The sequence below is a fragment of the Macrotis lagotis genome, chromosome 1 (genome assembly GCF_037893015.1).
Source record: "Macrotis lagotis isolate mMagLag1 chromosome 1, bilby.v1.9.chrom.fasta, whole genome shotgun sequence".
Classification (NCBI taxonomy): Eukaryota; Metazoa; Chordata; class Mammalia; order Peramelemorphia; family Peramelidae; genus Macrotis; species Macrotis lagotis.
The window spans coordinates 52,932,441-52,953,466 of NC_133658.1; the positions used below are offsets into that span (position 1 = coordinate 52,932,441).

Genomic DNA, 21,026 nt, shown 5'->3' on the forward strand with positions numbered 1-21,026 from the left:
CATCTAGCCATAGACTGACAGAAAGTTTTCTTATAAGGAGCACTAGTTCCCTTTGATCTGAAAATGTTTTCCATAATTTTTGGAAAAGAGTTATTTGCATTCACTGGAGACTCTCATTTGCTAAAAGAGCAGCTGTCAGCAATGTCTGACTGAAATCATTTTTCTCCTTATAGATGAATACTTATTATGTGTCTGGTCCTGTGATGGGCATTTTGGAACATTTCAGAATTGTAAGTGACCTCAGAAGTCAAGCTTTATGTGATCAGGAGTTTTTTCTCACAGCATCAAATCTAAAAATTGTTCATCCCATTTCCACCTTGAAAACCATCATCAATGAACCACCTGAGACAGCTTACTCCACTTTGGACAGTTCAGAATAGACTATACAATATGAAATTCTATGTTTTAATATCTTTTGTAATGTTCTAAAGGCTCTGACAAGTCAAGAAATATTTATTGGGACAGCTAGGTGACTCAGTGGATAGCATACTAACCCCTGGAGTCAGGAGGACCTGAGTTCACATGTGATCTCAGACAATATTACCTAGCTGTGTGACCTTGGGCAGGTCACTTAATCCCATTGCCTTCTAAAATAACAAGAATATTAACTAACATGTGTATAGTGCTTTAAGATTTAGAAAATGTTGTGTAAATATCTTTTGAACTCTGGATAGATGCTATTATTATTTCAATGTGACAGATGAGAAAACAGGTACAAGGATGTTAAACAACTTGCTCAGGGTCATAGTATCTGAGGCAGGACTTGAATTCAGGTCTTTCTGATTCTAGGTCCAGGGCTCTATCCTCTGTACCTAGCTGCTTATAGTATATTAAGTTCTTAGTATGTTAAGTGCTGGGAATACAAATACAACCTGACAGTTCCTGTCCTTAAGGAACATATACTCTGGTGGTAGAAGACATGCACACATACATACATATATGATGAAAAAGGGGGAGAGAGAAGATGCAAGTTCCAGGATAAGGCAACAAAGTATAGTTGGTCTCTTCCCTCAAGGCTCTCGTGCTTATGATCTCACAGAGAAGATAGACAAGATAAAGTGTGTGTAAAATTAAATCTAAGAAAAACTGCTACAAAATAGTTGACAATTTTCAGGAAAGAGAGTTAAGCTTTTATTCACAAGGGGGGAGTAGAGTTAGGGGAAGTCTTGTGGAGGAGGTAGCATTTGAGCCGGGCCCTGAATGATGAGATTTCAACAGGTAGAGACATGGTGTCAATACAAGGGTTATTCCAGATTTGAGGAATGAACACCAGAGACAGGAGCTCCAATGGTTGTGACCAAAACCACAGAGACTCAAATGCCTGGAAGTCAGGGAAACTCTACTCAATTTGAAATCTGTGCCTGAAATCATAATATTCTTTTCCCCTTCTAAATCCTTTCAGGGACTCACAAATCAGGCAAAGGTTCCAATGAATGGAAATAGGCATTTGAGTCTCTGTGGTTTTGGTCACAACCATTGGAGCTCCTGTCTCTGGTGTTCATTCCTCAAATCTGGAATAACCCTTGTATTGACACCATGTCTCTACCTGTTGAAATCTCATCATTCAGGGCCCGGCTCAAATGCTACCTCCTCCACAAGACTTCCCCTAACTCTACTCCCCCCTTGTGAATAAAAGCTTAACTCTCTTTCCTGAAAATTGTCAACTATTTTGTAGCAGTTTTTCTTAGATTTAATTTTACACACACTTTATCTTGTCTATCTTCTCTGTGAGATCATAAGCACGAGAGCCTTGAGGGAAGAGACCATGTCTAAGTTCCTTGCACAGAACTGTATATTCTATAGATTATAAATTGGAAGCTTAAGCTCTGTTCTTATGAATCTTATTCCTAGCAATTGTGCCAATGGACTCTGAGATCCTTGATGAAGGATTGGAGATCGTAGACTGGAACTTGCCAGAGAAATATTTGATGATTTTGGAGTAGGTTGAATAGCTATGTGGTGTGGGGGAGCTCCTGGGGCCCCTTTCTCCAGGACGGTTGAGGTGACAGTTTCAGCCCCTTCCCTGGAGAAATGTGTGGATGAAATACTGGCTGATTCTGTCTCATTGGAGCAAGTAAGTGTGAGGGGAGGTAGCCCTCTGGAGGGAAACTGTTGAGAGAGCTGGGTGGTCGGTGTTGGTTGGCTTTCCTGAGACAGAGAGAACTAGGTTCTTTTCTCATAGGTTTCTCTGAGAGGGAAGAGGCATCAGCTGATGAAGAGCTGGCTTTATATCAGTCAGCAGGCAGCTGTAGTCCTGCAGAAGAGGGAGAGTGAGGGGCTGTGTGCATATTCACACACTGAGAGGAAAAGCAGAAGTCACAGCAGAGGGGGTGTGTGTTTGTGTGTGTGTATGTGTGCTTCACTCATTTTCTTTTTGAACCTTTAGTAGGGAGAAGCTCTTCAATTGGTTAAATCTGAGAGTCTGAGGGATCGGTTTGACTTGTTCTCCTTCCTAAATGAAACAAGACTGAAATGAAACATTTTGAGGTAAGTTCCTCCAGGAAGTTCCAATGGGCCCTTGGGTGATGGGGACTGCGTGATAGCTAAGCTAGATACCTAAGAGGTACAACAAAGTTGTCTCTTTGGGGGTCGGAATGGAAATTGGTGTGCTATTGATAGGATTGAGGGGGAGATCACAGTCTGCATTGGGGGGAGCCAGTCAAATGTATGCAGGAGAGGGGTGATTAATTTTTTTTAACCCTCTCAATCAGTTTAGCATCAAGAGACATAATACTGGTTGTGACTGGGTGAATTTCCATGATCCTGCAGATGTTATACATCTGAACAAGTAATCAAACCTCTGAAATCTCTCATATGGGCTAAAGAGGCTTCTCTGGGTTAGTTCTCTCAAAATGCCTAAAGGAAAAAGAATATCCTTTGGAAATATAGGGGTTTCTTAAGCACAAAACCTTTGACTTTGAGAATATATTACAAGTATCAAGTCTTAGGCCAGGCATTGACTGTCTTTTCAAACAAAACAAAATGTTTAGCTAAAGAAGGAAGAGTGTTGAGGGATGGGGGTGGGTGGGGAGGGAGTAGACAGGAGAAGAAGCTGGGTTATATTTTTGCTGTTCTTGTTTTGTTTTATTTTTCCCCCCAGAGGTTCCTAGGAACTTTTAACCCCTTGTTTTGGCACCTATAGAGGCCCTAGTAGTGGTATGCTTGTTGCCAGGCAGGCTGAATTTCCTTCACTCTGAGGCTTGGGATGGAGATGGGGAACTGCAGCTTAGTCCACTTCTGTGGGGGGGGGAGATATAAGGGGCGACTTGTGCAGACTAGCTTCCCAGTCACTTGGATGAAGTTGTATTTTACCTGTATGTTTCAGGGCAAGGTGGTCTTTCAGGGACCAAATGTAATCTTCCTCTAAGTAAAGGACTTGAACATTTGGGTTGCTTGTTTTCATTTCATTTCCTGATCCCATATGGAACAAAGCAGGTATGTGGATAAGCTGTCTGTCTGTCCTAGCTAAAATGTTTGTTGATCTGCCCATTATCTGTCTGCATCTGCACAGGTGTCATTTCTCCCTGAATCATCATGGGTCTGTCAATGTACCTTGTCTGCCTGCCTTTGTCATATTTGTCTGTCTGAAGAAACTGCATAAATCTTGGTTGTCCATGGGGTGTATGTCTATAGGCTTTTCTCTCCTCATCTTAATAGAAATAAGCCCCGGGATCCAAATCTAATCGAGTGATGTGCTGTTCTTCTTTTATGCAAAGTAGTATCATTTTATAAACAATAGTAGAGGATTCTGTGCCTTAATTGAGCCTTACTATTATCCTATTTCACCAAGTTCTCCAAGGAAGCTTTGTTGCAAGCAATTGTTTAAATCTGTTGAACCCAAGCTAGAGAACTGAACCATTTTGGTCTCAATTTAGAGGGAAAGTCTACATAAAATACCCCAAACAAGGCTAGTTTTGTTTAGTTTGTCTAGTTCCAAATTGTGATTCTTCCCCACAGGAGAAAATCAGTCACAAAGATTTTCTTTATTGTCTATATGGCTGTTTTGGGTATGCCTTATTTTCCTAGCCCATTTCTCTGAATTACTCAGAGCTGTTGGCCACATCTGCCCATAAGCTTCAAGTTCAAGGTGAATGGCCATCTAAGAGGTGGGGGGTGGGGAAGAACTCAGAACTCAAAGCCCAGGAAGAATAATCTTCCTGCCTAATAACTTCCAGTTGCCTCTTGCCAGTCAACCCTTTGGCAACTCCTGAAGCAGATGCTTAGATAGTCTGGTTGGTCTTTAATTTCCCTAATCATCCTAGGTGAGGTTGTTCCCTTCCCCTCCTCAGAAATTTCTTTCAATTCATCCTGCATATTAGCTTATTTGTACATAATTGTATCCCTTCTCAAAATAGAGGCTCCTTGATAGCAGGGACTGTATTTTTTACTTTTCTTTGTATCTTTAGTTCTTTGCACAACTCCTGCCATACTTACTTGTCGAGAGAGCAGCTAGGTAGTGACAGAGAATTGAGCACTGGCCCTGGAGTCAGAGAACCTAAGTTCAAATTCATCCTCAGACACTTGATATTTACTAGGTGTGTGACCTTGGACAAGTCACTTAACCCCATTGCCTCACCTCCCCTGCCCCAAATACTTGCTTGTTAACCAACTGACTCAGGGCATTCAATCACACATCTCCCCATCTCCAAAATATGATAGCTCATAAGAACTAGAGCTGGGAAAAAAACCTCAGAAATGAACCAAATACTAAAACTGAGGCCCAGAGAAGGGGAATGATCTGCTCAAAAATTCATAGGTAACATGTAGCCGAGATGGAACACCTATTCTCCCTTCCCCTCTCTCTCCCTCCCTCCTATTCAAACCTGTTCTCTGAAAAGGCTTTTCATGGCCTAAGAATTTTTTTTTTAGGTTTTTTTTTTTGGAAGGTAAATGGGGTTAAGTGGCTTGCCCAAGGCCACACAGCTAGGCAATTATTAAGTGTCTGAGACCGGATTTGAACCCAGGTCACTCCTGACTCCAAGGCCGGTGCTTTATCCACTGCGCCACCTAGCTGCCCCAAGGCCTAAGAATTTTGAAGGGGAATTCCTGAGATTTTGAGACAATGTCTATACTTGTGATGAAAGCCATCCCTAATCTTTTATTTTTAAAAATTAAAAAAAAAAAATAGAGAAGAGGGGGTTGGGATATAAGAAGTTTGAATGAGGGAGTTTAGGAGATGGGATAGTCAGACAGGGCTTGGAGCACCTCAGTGTTTTCCAAATTTGTGCAGGTTCGTATTGACTCAGCAGTTGCTAGGTAGAGTTACAAAGTCACTGTCAGTTTTGTGTATCATATCTAGTATGGGAGTCTGATGCTATACAGTGAGCAGAATGCCACTTTTTTATTTTAAAACCTTCAATGACTTCTCATTGTCTATTGGAAACAATATATTACATATATGATACAAATCTATTCTATAGAAATATTTATGTATACATATAATATTATAATGTGAATTAATAGAATATGAAATAAAAATAACATATAATATATAAATAACATGATATTAACATAATAAAATTAAAATATTAAGAATATAATAATATATGACAAATATAATATGTATATATGACTTTTAATTTTGGTATTCAAAGCCCTCTCCCATGGGGTTCTAATTCCTAACCTTTCCAACACAATCTCTTCTTGGATTCTTTATTCTGGTTAAACTGAACCAGCTCTCCTCCTTTCATCCTTTCTTCTCTCATACCCTTGGACTTTTTTAATGTTAGTTTTGCTTCTCTTGGCTAGAATTACCTATAGCTTTTTGTTTGTGGAAATTCCTCCCTTTCTTCAAGCACCACCTCAGATGTTATTCCCTCAATACCCAAGATATCAGTCCTTCTAGGTTCTTATCTTACTTCTTGGAGCCTAGCTCAGGGACATTTCTGAGCAGTTACATTTATTTATTAAGCACTTACCCATTGCCAGTAACTGTATAAGGCATTAGGAATACAAATAAGGGCAAATATAGAATCCTTGCCCTCAAGAAGCTTATGTACAGAATATACAATGTGTAAACCATGATGTGAGGAAATTTGGGCTGGGATCTGGGGTCACCCAAAGCAACAAGTTTCCATGTAAGTTATCAATCTTGGATTCCAGAATCCATGCAGGTCCAATTAAATGAACTTTATGGACCACAACTGCTCATCTGCAAAGTGAGGATGTCTTACTGCAGATCTCAAAGCAGGTATCTAGAAAAGGTGATTTACTAAGCTACTTTCTAGTTCTAAAATCTATGATACAATCTTGGAGTCAAACTTTTTCCAAGAGGAACACACCTTCCACAAAAAAATACTTCATATTTTTGAATGCCTTTATATACACACACATGCATGCACAATGCACACATGGATATACCTGTGTACACATGTATGTAAATATACACTGTAATACATGTATATATTTATATGTATGCATGTCTGCTAATTTCCTTGACAGAATATAAGCTCCTTTTGGACAGAATCTGTTTCATTTTGTCTTTGCATCCCCAGGCACTCAATTGATCATTCAGTCAGGAAGCTTTGATCAAGTGCTTATACACTCCAGGAGCTATACTAAGCAAAGGAGATACAAAGGAAGGCAAAAACACTTTCCTTGCCCTCAAGGAGATCACAGTCTAATTCTGTAAAATGGGAATAATCATCCCACCTGCCTCCTAGGGTTGCTCTATTAACCAATCAGGCTGAAGTCAGGAAAACTTGAGTTCAAATTTTACCTCAGACACTTATTAGCTATTTAACCTTTGTTCATCTTGGTTTCCTCACTTGTAAAATGGGGGCCCCAACAGCATCCACATGCAGGATTATGAAGATCAAATGAAATATTTGTAAGGCATTTCACTCATCTGCTGATAGGAATTATATAAATGCTTATTCTCTTCCTTTCCACTCATATCTACTTCTCAGTGTTTTGAGAACAAAACAGGATAATAAAAGCTACATTAAATGTAAGTAGGAATTCCAGAGGAAAAGTGATTGGGGAAGAGGGGAACCAGGAAAGGCTTCTTGCAGAAGATGGGATTTATGCTGTCTTGAAGGAAACCAGTGAAGTCAAGAGGTGGTGGTGAGAAGGGCATAGCATGCCAGCCCAGCTCCTGCTGAGTAGTTGGCAATTAATCATTGTTAGTTGATTGGTTAATTCAATATGCAGACATTTGATTTATAATGAATTCAAAGGAACTTCTACTCTGTTAAATGGGGGTTCTAGGTAGTTATAAGTCTTATTAAATCCCATTTCATGGTTTGGGGCAGCTAACTGGTTCTCTGGAGTTGGGAGAACTTGAGTTCAAATTTGGTCTCAGATAATTGATACTTACTAGCTTTGTGACATTGGGCAAATCACTTAACTCTGATTGCCTCATATCTGGGGCCATTGTCAGTCTTCTTGAGCCATATCTGGCCATTAGACCTAGACTCCACAGGAGAAAGTGGGGCATGGCATCCCTTCCCCCACTCAAATCCAATTCATGTGCTTGTCAGGGCATCACCTCCTTGATTGTCATGACTTTCTTTAAGAATGAAGGACAGGGGCAGCTAGGTGGCGTAGTGGATAAAGCACTGGCCTTGGAGTCAGGAGTCCCTGGGTTCAAATCCAGTCTCAGACAACACTTAATAATGACCTAGCTGTGTGGCCTTGGGCAAGCCACTTAACCTCATTTGCCTTGCAAAAAAAAAAAACCTAAAAAAAAAAGAATGAAGGACAAACATCATGGTTAAAAGAAATGTCTTGTTCATTCTTTAATACCCTGAATAACTGATTTCATCACCTAACTGAGCTAGGAGGCATAGTGGAGAGAACAGTGGATTTGAGGAAGACCTGAATTCTAAGGTTTCTTATTAGCCATTAGACCCTGGGCAATTCATTTACCCTTTCTCAGCCTCTGGTCCTTATTTGCAAAATAGGATAATAATAACTCCTGTCTCTCAGAGTTGGTGTGGAGAAAAGATGAAATAATATTTGTAAAACCTTAAAGTGCTATTTAAATTTTAACTATTATTATATCTCCAATGATATAGCTTTCAACCCTTCTGCATTTCAGTACATAATTTCATGAGTTGCTATAGAGATAATATTTGTAACTGCACCTACTTTGCAGGGTGGTGAAGATCAAATGAAATAATATTTGTAAAGTGTTTAGCACAATGTCTGATATATAGTAGGCATTATAGAAATGTTAGCTATACCCCCCAAAATATCACCAAGATGGCAACCTTCTGATGTCTTAACAACCTCTCTATTCTTAACTTGACTGATTAGTCAGTAAGCATTTATTTACTAAATACCTACAGTTGCTAAGTACTTAGCCTCTGTTTACTACAAAACAAGGCAAAAGACAGACCCTACTTTTAAGGAGCTCACAGTCTAAGAGAGGAGACAACATGGAAATGACTATGTACAAAAAATATATAGACAAGATAAATTGGAGCTAATCAACAGATAGAAGGCACTAGCATTATGGGATAATCCAGAAGGGTTTTCCAAAGAAGGTGGGATTTTAGCTGGGATTTAAAGGAAGGCTAGAAGACAGAGACAAGGAGGGAGAACATTTCAGGTATGGGGGATAGCCAAGAAATATTCCTAGAATCCTGAGATGGATTGTCTTGATGGAGGAACAGCCAGGAGGCCAGAGTCACTGGATGATGGAGAAGAGCTAGTCTCCTGCTGAGTGTTTTTCTATCTTGGTAGAATCTACCAGAGCTTGGATTCTGTTAGTCTTTGAAGATCCAAGATCATTTCCACACCACAATGAGGTATTGGAGAAGAACACAAGCAAAGGAGAATATTTGGGCAATAGGGTATGGTAAGAAAAGTGTGGAATGTGAAGCCAGGAGACCCGAGTTCAATTCCCAGCTTTGCCATTTATGAGCTCTGTGACCATGTTGGCAATCAGTTGCTGAGAAGTAAAATGAATTGCAATGAGATGGTAAGAAGGCAGACAACTAAACAATATCCATTCAGTAGGCTAGGGGTTGGAGCAGTTGATTTATGGGACTCTTTCTCACATGAAAATTCTTATGTGAGGAGGTATTCAATTTGATCATAAACAAAATGGGCATGAAATAGCCCACTTGCCTCAAAAGACTATTGGAGGGAAAGCATTTTGTGAACTTTAAAGTGCTGCAGAAATGGGAATAAGGAGTGAGAAGTCCTAGGGACAAATCTTAGCTCTTCTCTTTGTCCTTTAGATGACTACAGGCAAGTCATTTAACACCTCTTGATCTCAGTTTCCTTATTTGTAAACTCAAATGATTTGACTAGATGATTATTGAGGTCCTTTCCAACTCCAAGTGCTATGATCCTATCCTATATCTAATGAACAATAAATGTGAATAACTGTCTTTGTGTTGTTTTTACAGAAGCTAGAGATATGGAGTTTCTCCTTGAGATCTCGGTGTTTTTGTGGTCCAAAACCGTCCAGGTTCTCTAGGAAATGAAGTTCAACCATCAATCCTAGCTTCTCTCTCTCTCTCTCTCTCTCTCTCTCTCTCTCTCTCTCTCTCTCTCTCACACACACACACACACACACACAGTCTCACACACACACAGACACAGACACACACACACAGACACACACAGTCTCACACACACACACAGACACACACACACAGTCTCACACACACAGACACACACACAGACACACACACACAGACACACACACACACAGACACACACACAGACGCACACACACAGACACACACACACACAGACACACACACACAGACACACACACACACTCCTCTTCATTGTCATGGAGAACCGCAGCAAAGTTGACAGCCCCACCAACATGTCCCTGGTGGGAGGTGACACTGTCCTGGACCTGATTGAATATAAAACTGTCTCTGTCTTTTTGGTGCTGCTGATCTGTGGGGTGGGAATCATTGGCAACATGATGGTTGTACTAGTTGTGTTGACCACTCGGGACATGCGAACACCCACCAACTGCTATCTAGTCAGTCTGGCCTTGGCTGATCTCATGGTACTTCTGGCAGCTGGACTACCCAATGTCTCTGACAGCCTGGCTGGGCAGTGGATCTACGGGCATGCTGGCTGCCTTTGTATTACCTATTTTCAGTATCTTGGAATCAATGTCTCTTCTTGTTCCATCACAGCCTTCACTGTGGAGAGGTAGGGATATTTCTTTTACTTATATTGCCTTGCTCATATCACAAGGTTTTTATGGGATTCATCAAGTTCATTCTTAGCAGGAGCCAGTCACTTTGTAAACTATAGCAAAGCCTGGAGGGAGTTACAACCCGTTGTAGAGCAGATAACAATTTAGAATTAAAAGAACCCCTGGATTAGGAGACAGGAGACCCAAGATGATTCAAAGGAAGGCAAAATGGAGATCCCTACCACCTCATATTCTAATAGAGGAGACCACATTCCTAATCTGAAAATAGCACCCTTATCTTTCCTTGGAAGGATTCTCCTCTACTTTTATGTGTTTTATGTACCATTTGGAAGTCTGGTTAAGTTTAGGGGCCCTTCCTCCTAGTTTATATATTTTTAAATGAATAAATTAAAATCTATGGATGATAAAAATCAATTATTTGGAAATAGTTATCAGAATGGTTTTTTTAAAATATAAAATAGCTTAGGTTAAGAACCCCTGCTTTATAAAATTAGGGAAGTGAACCAGGTTTAAAAAAGACCACATTTACATAACTCTTAAGGTTTACACATCACTATCCTGTGAGATAGGTCATGTCAACATCATCCCTTTTCAGATGAGGAAACCAAATATTCAGAGAGATCAAGAGACTTATCTAGGGACACACAGCTAAAATGTGTTCAAGCAGGATTCAACTCAGATCTCTTGTCTTCAAGTTTAACATTCTCCTGTACCACTCTACTTTTAACTAGATGGTTTCATGGTCCTTTCTAGTTCTAGCAATGTAAACTTTCAGATTTGAAGCCTTATTCATGTCACAGATGAGCCCTCGAAAAAGTGAAGGTTCTTCCTGAGGCAGTGATGGAGCCAGGCTGTAGATACCATTCCATGAATTGTCTCCATAGGGGGAACCTGTGCTATCCAATCCTTCCCCACCATGGGACTAAGGTTCTTCTTTATTGTTGGCTTCATCAGCAATAGCAAGTATCTAATTAATCTCCTACACCATGCTAGAAACTGGAAGGGATTGAAAAATGTCTAAGAGAAACAGGGGTGAGTTAGAAACAGCTCAACGGGTTCCTTAAGAAGGTTCAATTTGGGGGTCAGCTGGGTGGTGCAGTGGATAGAGCACCAACCCTGGAGTCAGGAGGACCTGAGTTCAAATCTGGCCTCAGACACTTAATGACCTAGCTGTGTGACCTTGGGCAAGTCACTTAACCCCACTGCCTTACAAAAACCAAAAAAAACAAGGAGTTTCAATTTTCTGTGATTGCACTTGTTATAGATTAGGGCTGAATCTATTGTTTTATTGATTGTTTAGATTAAAGAGTGATGGAGAAGCTGTTAATAATGCAACTTAAACTTAAAAGTGGGTTGTGAATACATTTTTTGAAGAGCTGGTTATTAAACTTTTACCAGCACATTCCTAAAGATATGGTTTTACCATCCAGTTGGTCTATGCTCTGTTCTCTCTATTCTCCAGGTACATAGCTATCTGCCATCCCATGAGAGCCCAGACGGTGTGCACAGTATCCCGGGCCAAACGTATCATCACTGGGGTCTGGGTGATCACTTCAATCTACTGTATGCTCTGGTTCTTCCTGGTTGACATCAACATCACCAAGAACCAAAGTCTGGAGTGTGGTTACAAGGTTTCCAGAAACCTCTACTTGCCCATTTATCTGTTGGACTTTGCCCTTTTCTTTGTCACCCCCCTGGTGGTGGCCACTGTCCTCTATGGCCTAATTGGGAGGATACTCTTCCTGAGCTCTCTCTCCCACTTACCCAGTTGTGCGTGCCCAGAGGGCTATGCAGAGGGGAGCACTCCGGAGAGGAGACAAGGCATCAAAGCAGAGCAGGGCAAGGCTGGCAGTCGTCGGACCAAAGGGGTACTGTCTTCCAGGAAGCAGGTAAGATGGGTCTCCTTACTTGTTTGGAGCGGAGGGGACCAAGAAAGAGAGATAGAAAGGATGAAGAAGAGAGGCACACAGGGAAAGAAAGAGGCAGAGGGAAGTAGATAGTATGCATCAAGAAAAAGGCAGAAATAGTAATACAGCCACAGAGAGACAGTCAGACAAGAGTTTACTATGTGTGAGCTAGATGGTCCAGTGAATAGAGCCTGAGTGGGGAGTCAGCAAGACCTGAATTCAAATACAACCTTAGACAGTTAGTAGCTGCGTACCTGACCCCAGCCAAGCCACTTCACCCTGTTTGCCTCAGTTCCTTATCTGTAAAATGAAGTGGAGAAAGCAATGACAAATTACTCCATATCTGTGCCAAGAAAACCCCAAATGGAATCATGAAGAGTTGGGCATGACTAAACAACAAAATCAAAATCATGTGACGCTCTATGTTAAATGAAGAGATTTAAAAAAATATTTTAAAAACCCCACTGTTTTCTGCCCTCAAGGAGCTCATATTGTAATAGCAAAAGTAGTAAGATGTGCATAAAGGAAAAGATAGCGACAGAAAAATGCCTATAGACACAGGGGAAAAAAGGGACAGTGATGGAAAGCGATGCACAGACAAATATCATCAAAGACAGTGGGCAAAGAAAAAGGCTTTTAGGAAACAGAAAGGGCAGAGAGAGGAGGGCAGGCAGGGTGGCAGAGAAAGAGAAATTCAGGAGACAGAATGCAAGCTTGGGTCCCACATCTACAATAACTTATAGGATTCTGAGGAAGAGAATGCTAACAAAACAAAGCTGAACAGAGGAGGAGAAAAGAACATGTGATTTCCATAGCATCAAACTGGTCCAATTTAATGTGTATATCTTTGCTGCATTTTCAATACAAGGAAATAGAGGGTTTTCTGAAGAAACTCAGGGGAGGTCCACTGGGCACCCCTGCCAGCTAGCTCCTCATCAGGAGGGTGATAGAAGAATCGTCAAATGATTTATTGCTAGGTATTGCTGCCAATCATGCTTATTAACATGCAGAGTCATTATAATAACCATTTTCTTATATACTGAGCATAGATTCATGGTACACCAAAAGTAAGGGTCCCCAGAACCCATTTTCAGTGACTTTATAGAAGTTTTAGTTACATCTGTAGGATAGATTACGATGGAATTTTACAGAGGGCAGAAGTAGAAGGTAAAGATTTACACATCAAAGACTAGAGAAGAATAGAGGGGATGATCTGCCTCAAGTAAAATTATAAACTGGGGATAAACCTGGAATCTGCAATGGAGTTATACCTAGTTATTTAACATTCTTATGTTAAATAGAGGTAATAAAACCGAGCCAGAAATTCTCTTATCACTAACTAGTTAATCACCACAGCTAAAGGTTAATGTCTCTGATAAATTCTTCAGGGTCCAGATAGTTGTATTACTTATTTTCTCAAACTAGTAGTAGCAATATTTAAATTCTTTATAAAAAAGAGAATATTGAATTTTCTCTGTGTGGGGGTGGGTGGGGTGGGGCTATGTGTGTGCCCCAGTGTGAGAGAAAGACAGAGAATCAGAGAGGAAAAAAACCATAGTAACTAATTTAGGTCCTAGAGAACTGGCCCATTGAGGCATGGATGTGGGACAGTGTTTGCCAGATTCTTTTAGACTCAGACCCAGACTGCTCTCCTTCAGGAAACTCTAATGTAGTCTATAGCTATTCACTGGACTCAGAGCTTGGGGAAGCAGGGCATGCCTTATTAGATGATTTCATTTATGATTTATGTTCAGTATTTAGGTTCACTACTCCTCACATGGTAGGTAACTGCTGCCTCCCCTACCCTCACTCTTGCCACATCAAAGGATCCTTAAGAGGTTTTCTAGTATTGTTAGATTTTTGAATAACTAGTAAGTTCCTAATATATGCTTTTTCACTCATTTGTAATTGTATTCTACTCCCACCATGATCATGTTGCCTCTCAATGATAACCCACGTTTTCCCTATCGGTAATCTGAGGGGTTGTTATTAATAGCTACAATCTCAGTGATTGAAAAGACTTTTAGGCATATAGTGGTCCAGCTTAAATGATTAAGATTATCTTTTAATACAGTTGAAATAAGATTTTAAACTTCCTCTTTCTTTCCCTAGTAGTCTCTATTCTGAATTTACTGATTGTCTGCTAAGCCATTTTGAGGAAAGAAAGGCAACACAGTTTGATAGAGAGATCTCTAGATTGGGAAATAAAAGATCTATGATTAGAATATATCTCCTCTTTATCCCTGGTTGTTCATGTGACCCCGGGCAAGTTGCTTTACCAGAATCAGTCAGTCAATAAACATTTGTTAAGTGTTTCCCAAGCCAGGCACTGTGCTAAATACTGGAGATCCAAAGAAAAGCAAAATGTAGACCCCAATGCTCTCAAGGATCCCCGTCCAATGGGAGAGACAACATGCAAATAACCATGTATGAACAAGCTTATAGACAGATATGTTGGAGATAATCAATAGAGGGGAGACACTAGACCCAAAGGGGTTTGGGAAAAGCTTCTCTGAGAAGCTGGGATTTTAGCTGGACTTGAAGGAAGCCTGGAGACAGAGAAGGGGAGAGAGAAAATTTCAAGCCAATGAAAATGTGTTTCTTTATCTAGAAAATGACCCAATTGTACTAATAATTATAATAGCATTATAGGAGAATATCTCCTCTTTGAATTCATGTGGTAGGTAACTGCTGCTGATATAAATCTACCACAATGCAGAAATTATAAAGGTGAAAAAAAACCATGCTTAAGCATAGGTTCAGATCTCGGACAAAGAAAAGAAATTTGAATCCCAATCAAGATTCTCGCAAGACAAAAATTGTACTGTATTGTAGACAAAATTATGTCAGAGTGACAGAGCTTCATTCTTTTACAAATTGCAATCTTGTATATTCTTAGGATATAAAAATGAGAAAAGATAAGATTCAAAAGCCCATGCTTCCTTCAGTGTCATAAAAGTTGAAAAAATTTTGTTAAATAGTCATAATCTTATACATAAACAAGTCTAGTTAAAGAGATTCTATAGGTAAACTAAGTCAAGCCACAGATTAAAACTACATTTAAATGGATCACGAATAGACCGATAAAGGAAGGATATTTAAATGTTACAAAGGAGTCTAGGATAGTTAAAAGTCTTCCTCTGACTTCTTAACCGTCTTAAGTAAAGTTTCTATCTTGCCCTCACTTTCCCTTAATAGCATTATTTGATGAGTCAGGTTTTTGGTCAGGTACAGTTAATATTAATAGAGGACAGGTATTTAGTAAACCAAAAATTGTAGGAGGAATGGCCCTGAACTCCAAATAATAAAACTTAATAAAAGAAAATAAGAATTCCCATAACAATAGTTAGCACTAATGTGGAGGGCTTTGCAAAGCCCTTTTCCTATATTAAATCAATTGAGTCTCACAATAACCCTCATTTTGCAAATGAAGAAACTGAGGCACAGAGAGGTTAAGAGACTTGCCTAGCTCATATAGCTAGTCAGTGTATGAGACAAAATTCAAATTAAAATCTTCCAAGTCATATTACTATCCTGCCATTCTTTCATCCCAACACCTACCAGATCAGGGGTTCTTAGTCTGAAGTTCATAGATTCAGAAAGGAGCCATGAATACAATTGAGGGAATCCATAAACTTGAACAGAAAAAAAAATACATCTTTAGTTTCGCTGACCTCTTACCAAATTAGCATTTTATGCACATAAAAATAGTATTCTGAAAATGGTGGCCTCAGGCTACCAAAGGAGTCAAGTACACACAAAAAATTAAGGACTCTTAGAGCAGAGGACCTCTAGACTTCTACTAGCTTTACATCTGTTAGTCTGTGATAAAGTGAATTATTAGGGATGGCCCTGACAGCCTCAGGGCTGTTTCAATTCCATTCTATGCACATACCTCCCTAGGTGGACCAGACAGGCTCTCTGGCCCTACTCCAAAAGGGGGCTAGACAGAAAGGACTTCAGTTTGCTATTAGGTGACTTGGGTCCTCTAGAGACATACACCGGTGAGAAAACCAGCTTGACCCTGTTTCCTTCTTCCTCCCTACCATCCTAGACCTCCTCTGCACTAATCAATCTCCTGACTAGGGGAGAAAGAGAAGACAAATATCAGATTACCTCAGAGCAGCTGGCAGGAAATTATCTGGAGAGGATGCAAAGGATACCAGTCAAATTTCTGCCAATAGGAATTTTTTTTCCTCCCCAAATACCTTCTTCCTTTCACTAATATTGCTTTCCTTTATCTCATGACTCACCTCAATCCAACAAAGGGTTTGAATGAAGGGAGGGAAGCCAAGGGTGCATGGCGTGGGTAAATCTAGTTGGTGTCAAAGAAGAATCAGTCCTTGGAAAAAAATGAGAGACCAGGAAGGTTTCTCTTCAAATGTCCTTTCTCTCTATTATATTCCTCCTGTAAACCATATATTCTCTCTCTCTCTTTTTCCTAATCCTTCCTCATTACTCCCTTCCCTTCTGACTCCTTAGACTGACCTAAAATGATGATTTCCATTCAGTCCAAAGATCAAAAGGAAGAATAAGAAAACATTCTCACTTTCTTTGACTCCCCAGACTGATTTCTTTGAGTTTCTGGACAGAAGGGGCAGACTTATTTTTCTAAAGCTAATAATCTAGTTTTTCCCCTTGTGAGTTAATTTTCTCCAAGTTTCACCTGGTAGATCTCTAAGTAGCCAGATTCCCACTTCCTTTTCTCATTCTTCATGCCCCCCTCCCCCAGTGGTTTTCAAGGATTCCCCAAAGTGAGTGTAACAATATCTCCTAATTCACCTGTTCCCATATCTAATCTGCTGCCAAGTCTTGTGGTCTATAGCTTTATAGAATCTGTGGTACTTTCTCTCCTCTGACATCTGACATCTCCACCACCCTGGGCAGACTTTATCATTTCATACCTGGACTACTGAAATAGCTGTTGGTTAGTCTGCCTGCCTCAAGTCTCTCCCCACTCCAGTCTGTCCTTCAATCACCTTTCAGAAGGATCTTCCTAAAACCCAGTACTGACCCTGTTCAATAAAACCCAGAGGCCCCCTACGATCTTCAGGATCAAATAGGAAACCCCTCTGTTTGGTTTTTAAAACCATTCATAGGAGCAGCTAGGTGGCACAGCGAATAGAGAGCACTGGCCCTGGAGTCAGGAGGACCTGAGTTCAAATGTGACCTCAGACATTTAATAATTACCTAGCTGTGTGGCCTTGGGCAAGCCACTTAACCCCATTACCTTGCCAAAACAAAAACCCCCAAACCCTTCATAACCTAATCCTCTCCTATTTTTCAAGTCTTCTTACACTTTTTCCAACATTCTCTAATGCAATCAGCAACAATGATGTTCTTGCTGTTTTTCAAGTCACTCCTCCGACAGCTCTATGCTTTTTCATTGGCTTCCCCACTCCCACCCCCATACCTGGAATGCTTCCCCCTCTTCATATCCTCCTTTGGGTTCCTTTGGTTTATTTCAATAGCAAAAATCTTGTCTTCTACAAGAGGCCTTTTCCAGATACCCCTCCCTCATCTCTACCCCATCCTTAACCTCCATTTATATTGCTTTTATCTTACATCGTTGTTTGCTTCTCCATTAGAATATGAGCTCCTTGGGAACAGAGCTTATCTTTTTTCCTATCTTTGCATCATCACATTTAACAGGTCTGACATTCAGTAAGGGCTTAATAAATATTTGTTGACTGTTGGCTGACTATTAATTCTCCTGTCAGCTTCCCTGTCCCATATCCATAGGCTTTACTTCTAAATCTCCAGAGTTGGTAGGGGTAAAGGGGAGGTGTAGAGGAAGAGAAGGGAGTTGATGCCTCAGAAGAAAGCTCTCTGGGTCTGGGAGCCAGATGACCTGAATAAGTGCCAATTTTGCCCCTTGTTAGCTGTATGGCAGCAGACCAGACTTGCAAACTTTCTGAGCCTCAATTTCCTTGTTTTGAAAATAGAGATAATAAAAATTAAATTATCTTTATTGAGACAAAAATTGTATAAAGATCTGTTAATAGGTATAGCTGTCAGTTTTGATGCAGAGATATTATGAGAGCTGATTTTTTTTTTATTCTGAGAGCATAGCCCTGAGCAACAGTTTTAAACTACATTATATTGGTTTTGGTTATATAGGCAGGACTGATACAATGGAATTTTACAGAAGGCAGAGGGGTAAGGGGATGAATTATATATCAAAGAACAGACATCAGAGAGAGAGAACATCTGTACCAGGTAAAACAGGAAACTAGCTAGTAAACGCCAGGCTAGCTGATATTTCAAGCTGGTTGCACACAAACTAGTTCATACTATGACTAGAGTTTGATAATTTAGCTTAATTTTGCAGACCCTAGATGTTTCAAACTCAGCTCAAATTCCATCTTCTGCTGGAGGCCTTTTCAGGAACTCCTTCTTTATCCCTAGTTCCTTCTTAATAAATGCCCATCTTAAGTGTTAAGTAAATGATGTTAATAAAGTTGAGCTAGAAACTATTTTTATCACAATACCATAGAATTTTTTGAAGATTCACTGAGATATACTATGTCTGTATGTTTGGAGAAAGATTAGATAAAGAATTTATTAAATACCAATTGCTAGTCATTTATGTTAAATCCTGGGGAAACCAAAAAAAAAAAGTAAGAAAACCCTATTGGAGACTGCATTATAATAGAATAAATTAAGGGTAGGGGTGGGACTGGAAAAGAAAAAAAATAGCAAGCCCTGAGATATCAGAGAAATAACCTAGAACTCTGGTAGTATCTAAGGGGCAGAATCCAGGTTCCCTATAGGGGTGGGGGTTAGATGGGAATAATGTCCAAAGGAGAGTCAGAATATTCTAGACATTGCCAAAAATGATCTACAGGTCTGTGTAGAAATAAAAATAGGGCCAAAAGTTTATATATTAGAACCAAAGTTTTCTGGCGAAGTCCTTAAGCATTTTATGTGTTAATTAGTAATAATTTTTCATTATTGATAATACTAGAGTGAAGCTAGCACCAGTACCCAGAAAAACTGTTTTTAGAATCTATTAATTTGGAGGAGTTCATTCAAAAAATGTCTGGCCAATTCATTGTAATGCCATTTGGGTATGGTTGACCTTGGCATTCCCAGCAGATGAGTCATTGCCTACACTTTTCCTCACAGGTCACCAAGATGCTAGTTGTGGTGGTAGTCCTCTTTGCTGTCCTATGGATGCCCTACCGGACCCTGGTACTGGTGAACTCCTTTATGGAACACCCCTACCTTGACCCGTGGTTTCTCCTATTCTGTCGAACCTGTGTCTATGCCAACAGTGCCATCAACCCCATCATCTACAATCTCATGTCCCAGAAGTTCCGGTCAGCCTTTAGGAGATTATGCAAATGCCCAGAGGAAGAACCCCAACGGCGAATGGTCTACCTGACCACCTCTAGCTACAGTGTGGTACAGGAGTCCTTCCAAGCCAAGCCCAGAGCCTTGGGTAAGAAGCAAGGGCAAGATGAGCCTAACTTGGAGCAGGAGCAGAAGGCTGAGGGGCCTCAACAGGTTGGCCAACCAACCAGTCAAGAAAAGCCATATTTCAGTGTGGTCTAGCACCTTACTATTATCTTCTTCCCCTGTTTTCTCCTCTTTTCCTTATAACCCTGCATGATTGAATTCCTCTGCTGTTCTATGTTCCTTTAGTCTCTAAAGAACCTTCAAGTGAACAAAAGAGGTATGTGACAAGATGATGAAGAGATATCACCTTAATGATGAATGGGCCAATGTTAATAGAGATCACTACTAGGAAACTGGAAAACATGGTGGGCAGCTCTGGGTACTGTTCTGGAAATAGTAACAGTAGGGTAAAAATATGGGAATATAAGATATTACATATGGAGAAGGAACTGGGAGTGAATCTAGACTGTCTAAGTAAATCAAAGCTTTGCCATTTTCTACCTTTCTAACTATTAGAGCCTCTGGACCCCCAATGTGACGTTGATCCAATGAATCTTCCTCCTGAGGTTAAGGACCCAAAGAAAGAACAAACTTTGACTATCTGGAAATAGCTATATTATGGTATAGAAAGATAAGCCTTTGCTTGTTGTTAGACCTGATATACCTAATCCCCAAAATGAAGTTTCTTTGAATGGGAAAAAAAAAAGTAAAACTACACTAAAACAGCACTAATTGAAGGCAGTGCTCAGCTTTTCTTCCAACTAGATTTGGGAAAACAGTGAGGCCTGTTTTCAGAGCAATATAGGACTTCATATAATGAATATTATGAAAGGATCATAGTGATTGATATCTTTAACAGTCTACTGTATCCTGAATTGGGTAGGTTTTTAGGGAAAGTATTAATTTTAGACCCTTCCCCAAAGAACCTAGCAATCTAATGGGTATAGAGTTCAATTTTGAGATAGATATTTGATATTTCTGTAGTATAGATCATTCGTGATTCTATTTTTTGTTTTTTTGCAAGGCAGTGGGGTTAAGTGACTTGCTCAAGGTCACACTAGGAAATGGTTAAGTGCCTGAGGCTGAATTTGAACTCAGGTCCTTCTGACTCCAGGACCAGTGCTCTCCATCCACTGTACCCCCTAGCTGCTCTACATTCATGATTCTCTAGCTTCTCTCTCTATATGTCAAATTCAGTGTAGAATGAATGGGGGTATTCAAAGTTATGCAAATATAATGTGGCTCAAGAACTCTGCCTTGGGCATTTTTCTGCCAACAAATTAGGTAGAACTCATATATAAAATAGCTAAGCATTTAATTGAAGCAAAATATCCAGGTAATTAACAAAAAATAAAAAATAGAATTATTGTAAGTCTTCCTATCTCCAACAGACCCCCACATCACTGTAGAGCAAGAGAATGCTTCTCTGGCACTGCCATCTGCTGCTGAAGCTGCTGTTCCCTTCTTCATTGAGCTGTCATCTGATGTTATAATGAGTCTTCCTCAAAAGGTAGCAGGATCTTGTATAAGTCAAGACAGGCCAACTCATTCCAAAGACCAATCATCTTCTCAGCACTTTCTTT

At 40.1% G+C, this 21,026-nt stretch overlaps 1 protein-coding gene across 1 annotated transcript; it reads left to right on the plus strand.

The window, feature by feature from the left end:
• The first annotated feature begins 9,744 nt into the window (after nt 1-9,744).
• Nucleotides 9,745-19,599, plus strand: LOC141513355 (thyrotropin-releasing hormone receptor-like). The gene is made up of 3 exons (XM_074223101.1): nt 9,745-10,128; nt 11,598-12,024; nt 19,171-19,599. The coding sequence occupies exons 1-3, from the start codon at nt 9,752-9,754 to the stop codon at nt 19,597-19,599; spliced, it is 1,233 nt and encodes a 410-aa protein (XP_074079202.1). The 5' UTR covers nt 9,745-9,751.
• Nucleotides 19,600-21,026: the final 1,427 nt, after the last annotated feature.

What these genes read in the sequence shown, in the direction of transcription:
- LOC141513355 (XM_074223101.1), top strand. Translation starts at nt 9,752, where the DNA reads ATGGAGAACCGCAGCAAAGTTGACAGCCCCACCAACATGTCCCTGGTG. An exon ending in ACAGCCTTCACTGTGGAGAG is followed by an intron (nt 10,129 to 11,597) that starts GTAGGGATATTT and finishes TCTATTCTCCAG; the next exon opens with GTACATAGCTATCTGCCATC. An exon ending in TACTGTCTTCCAGGAAGCAG is followed by an intron (nt 12,025 to 19,170) that starts GTAAGATGGGTC and finishes TTTTCCTCACAG; the next exon opens with GTCACCAAGATGCTAGTTGT.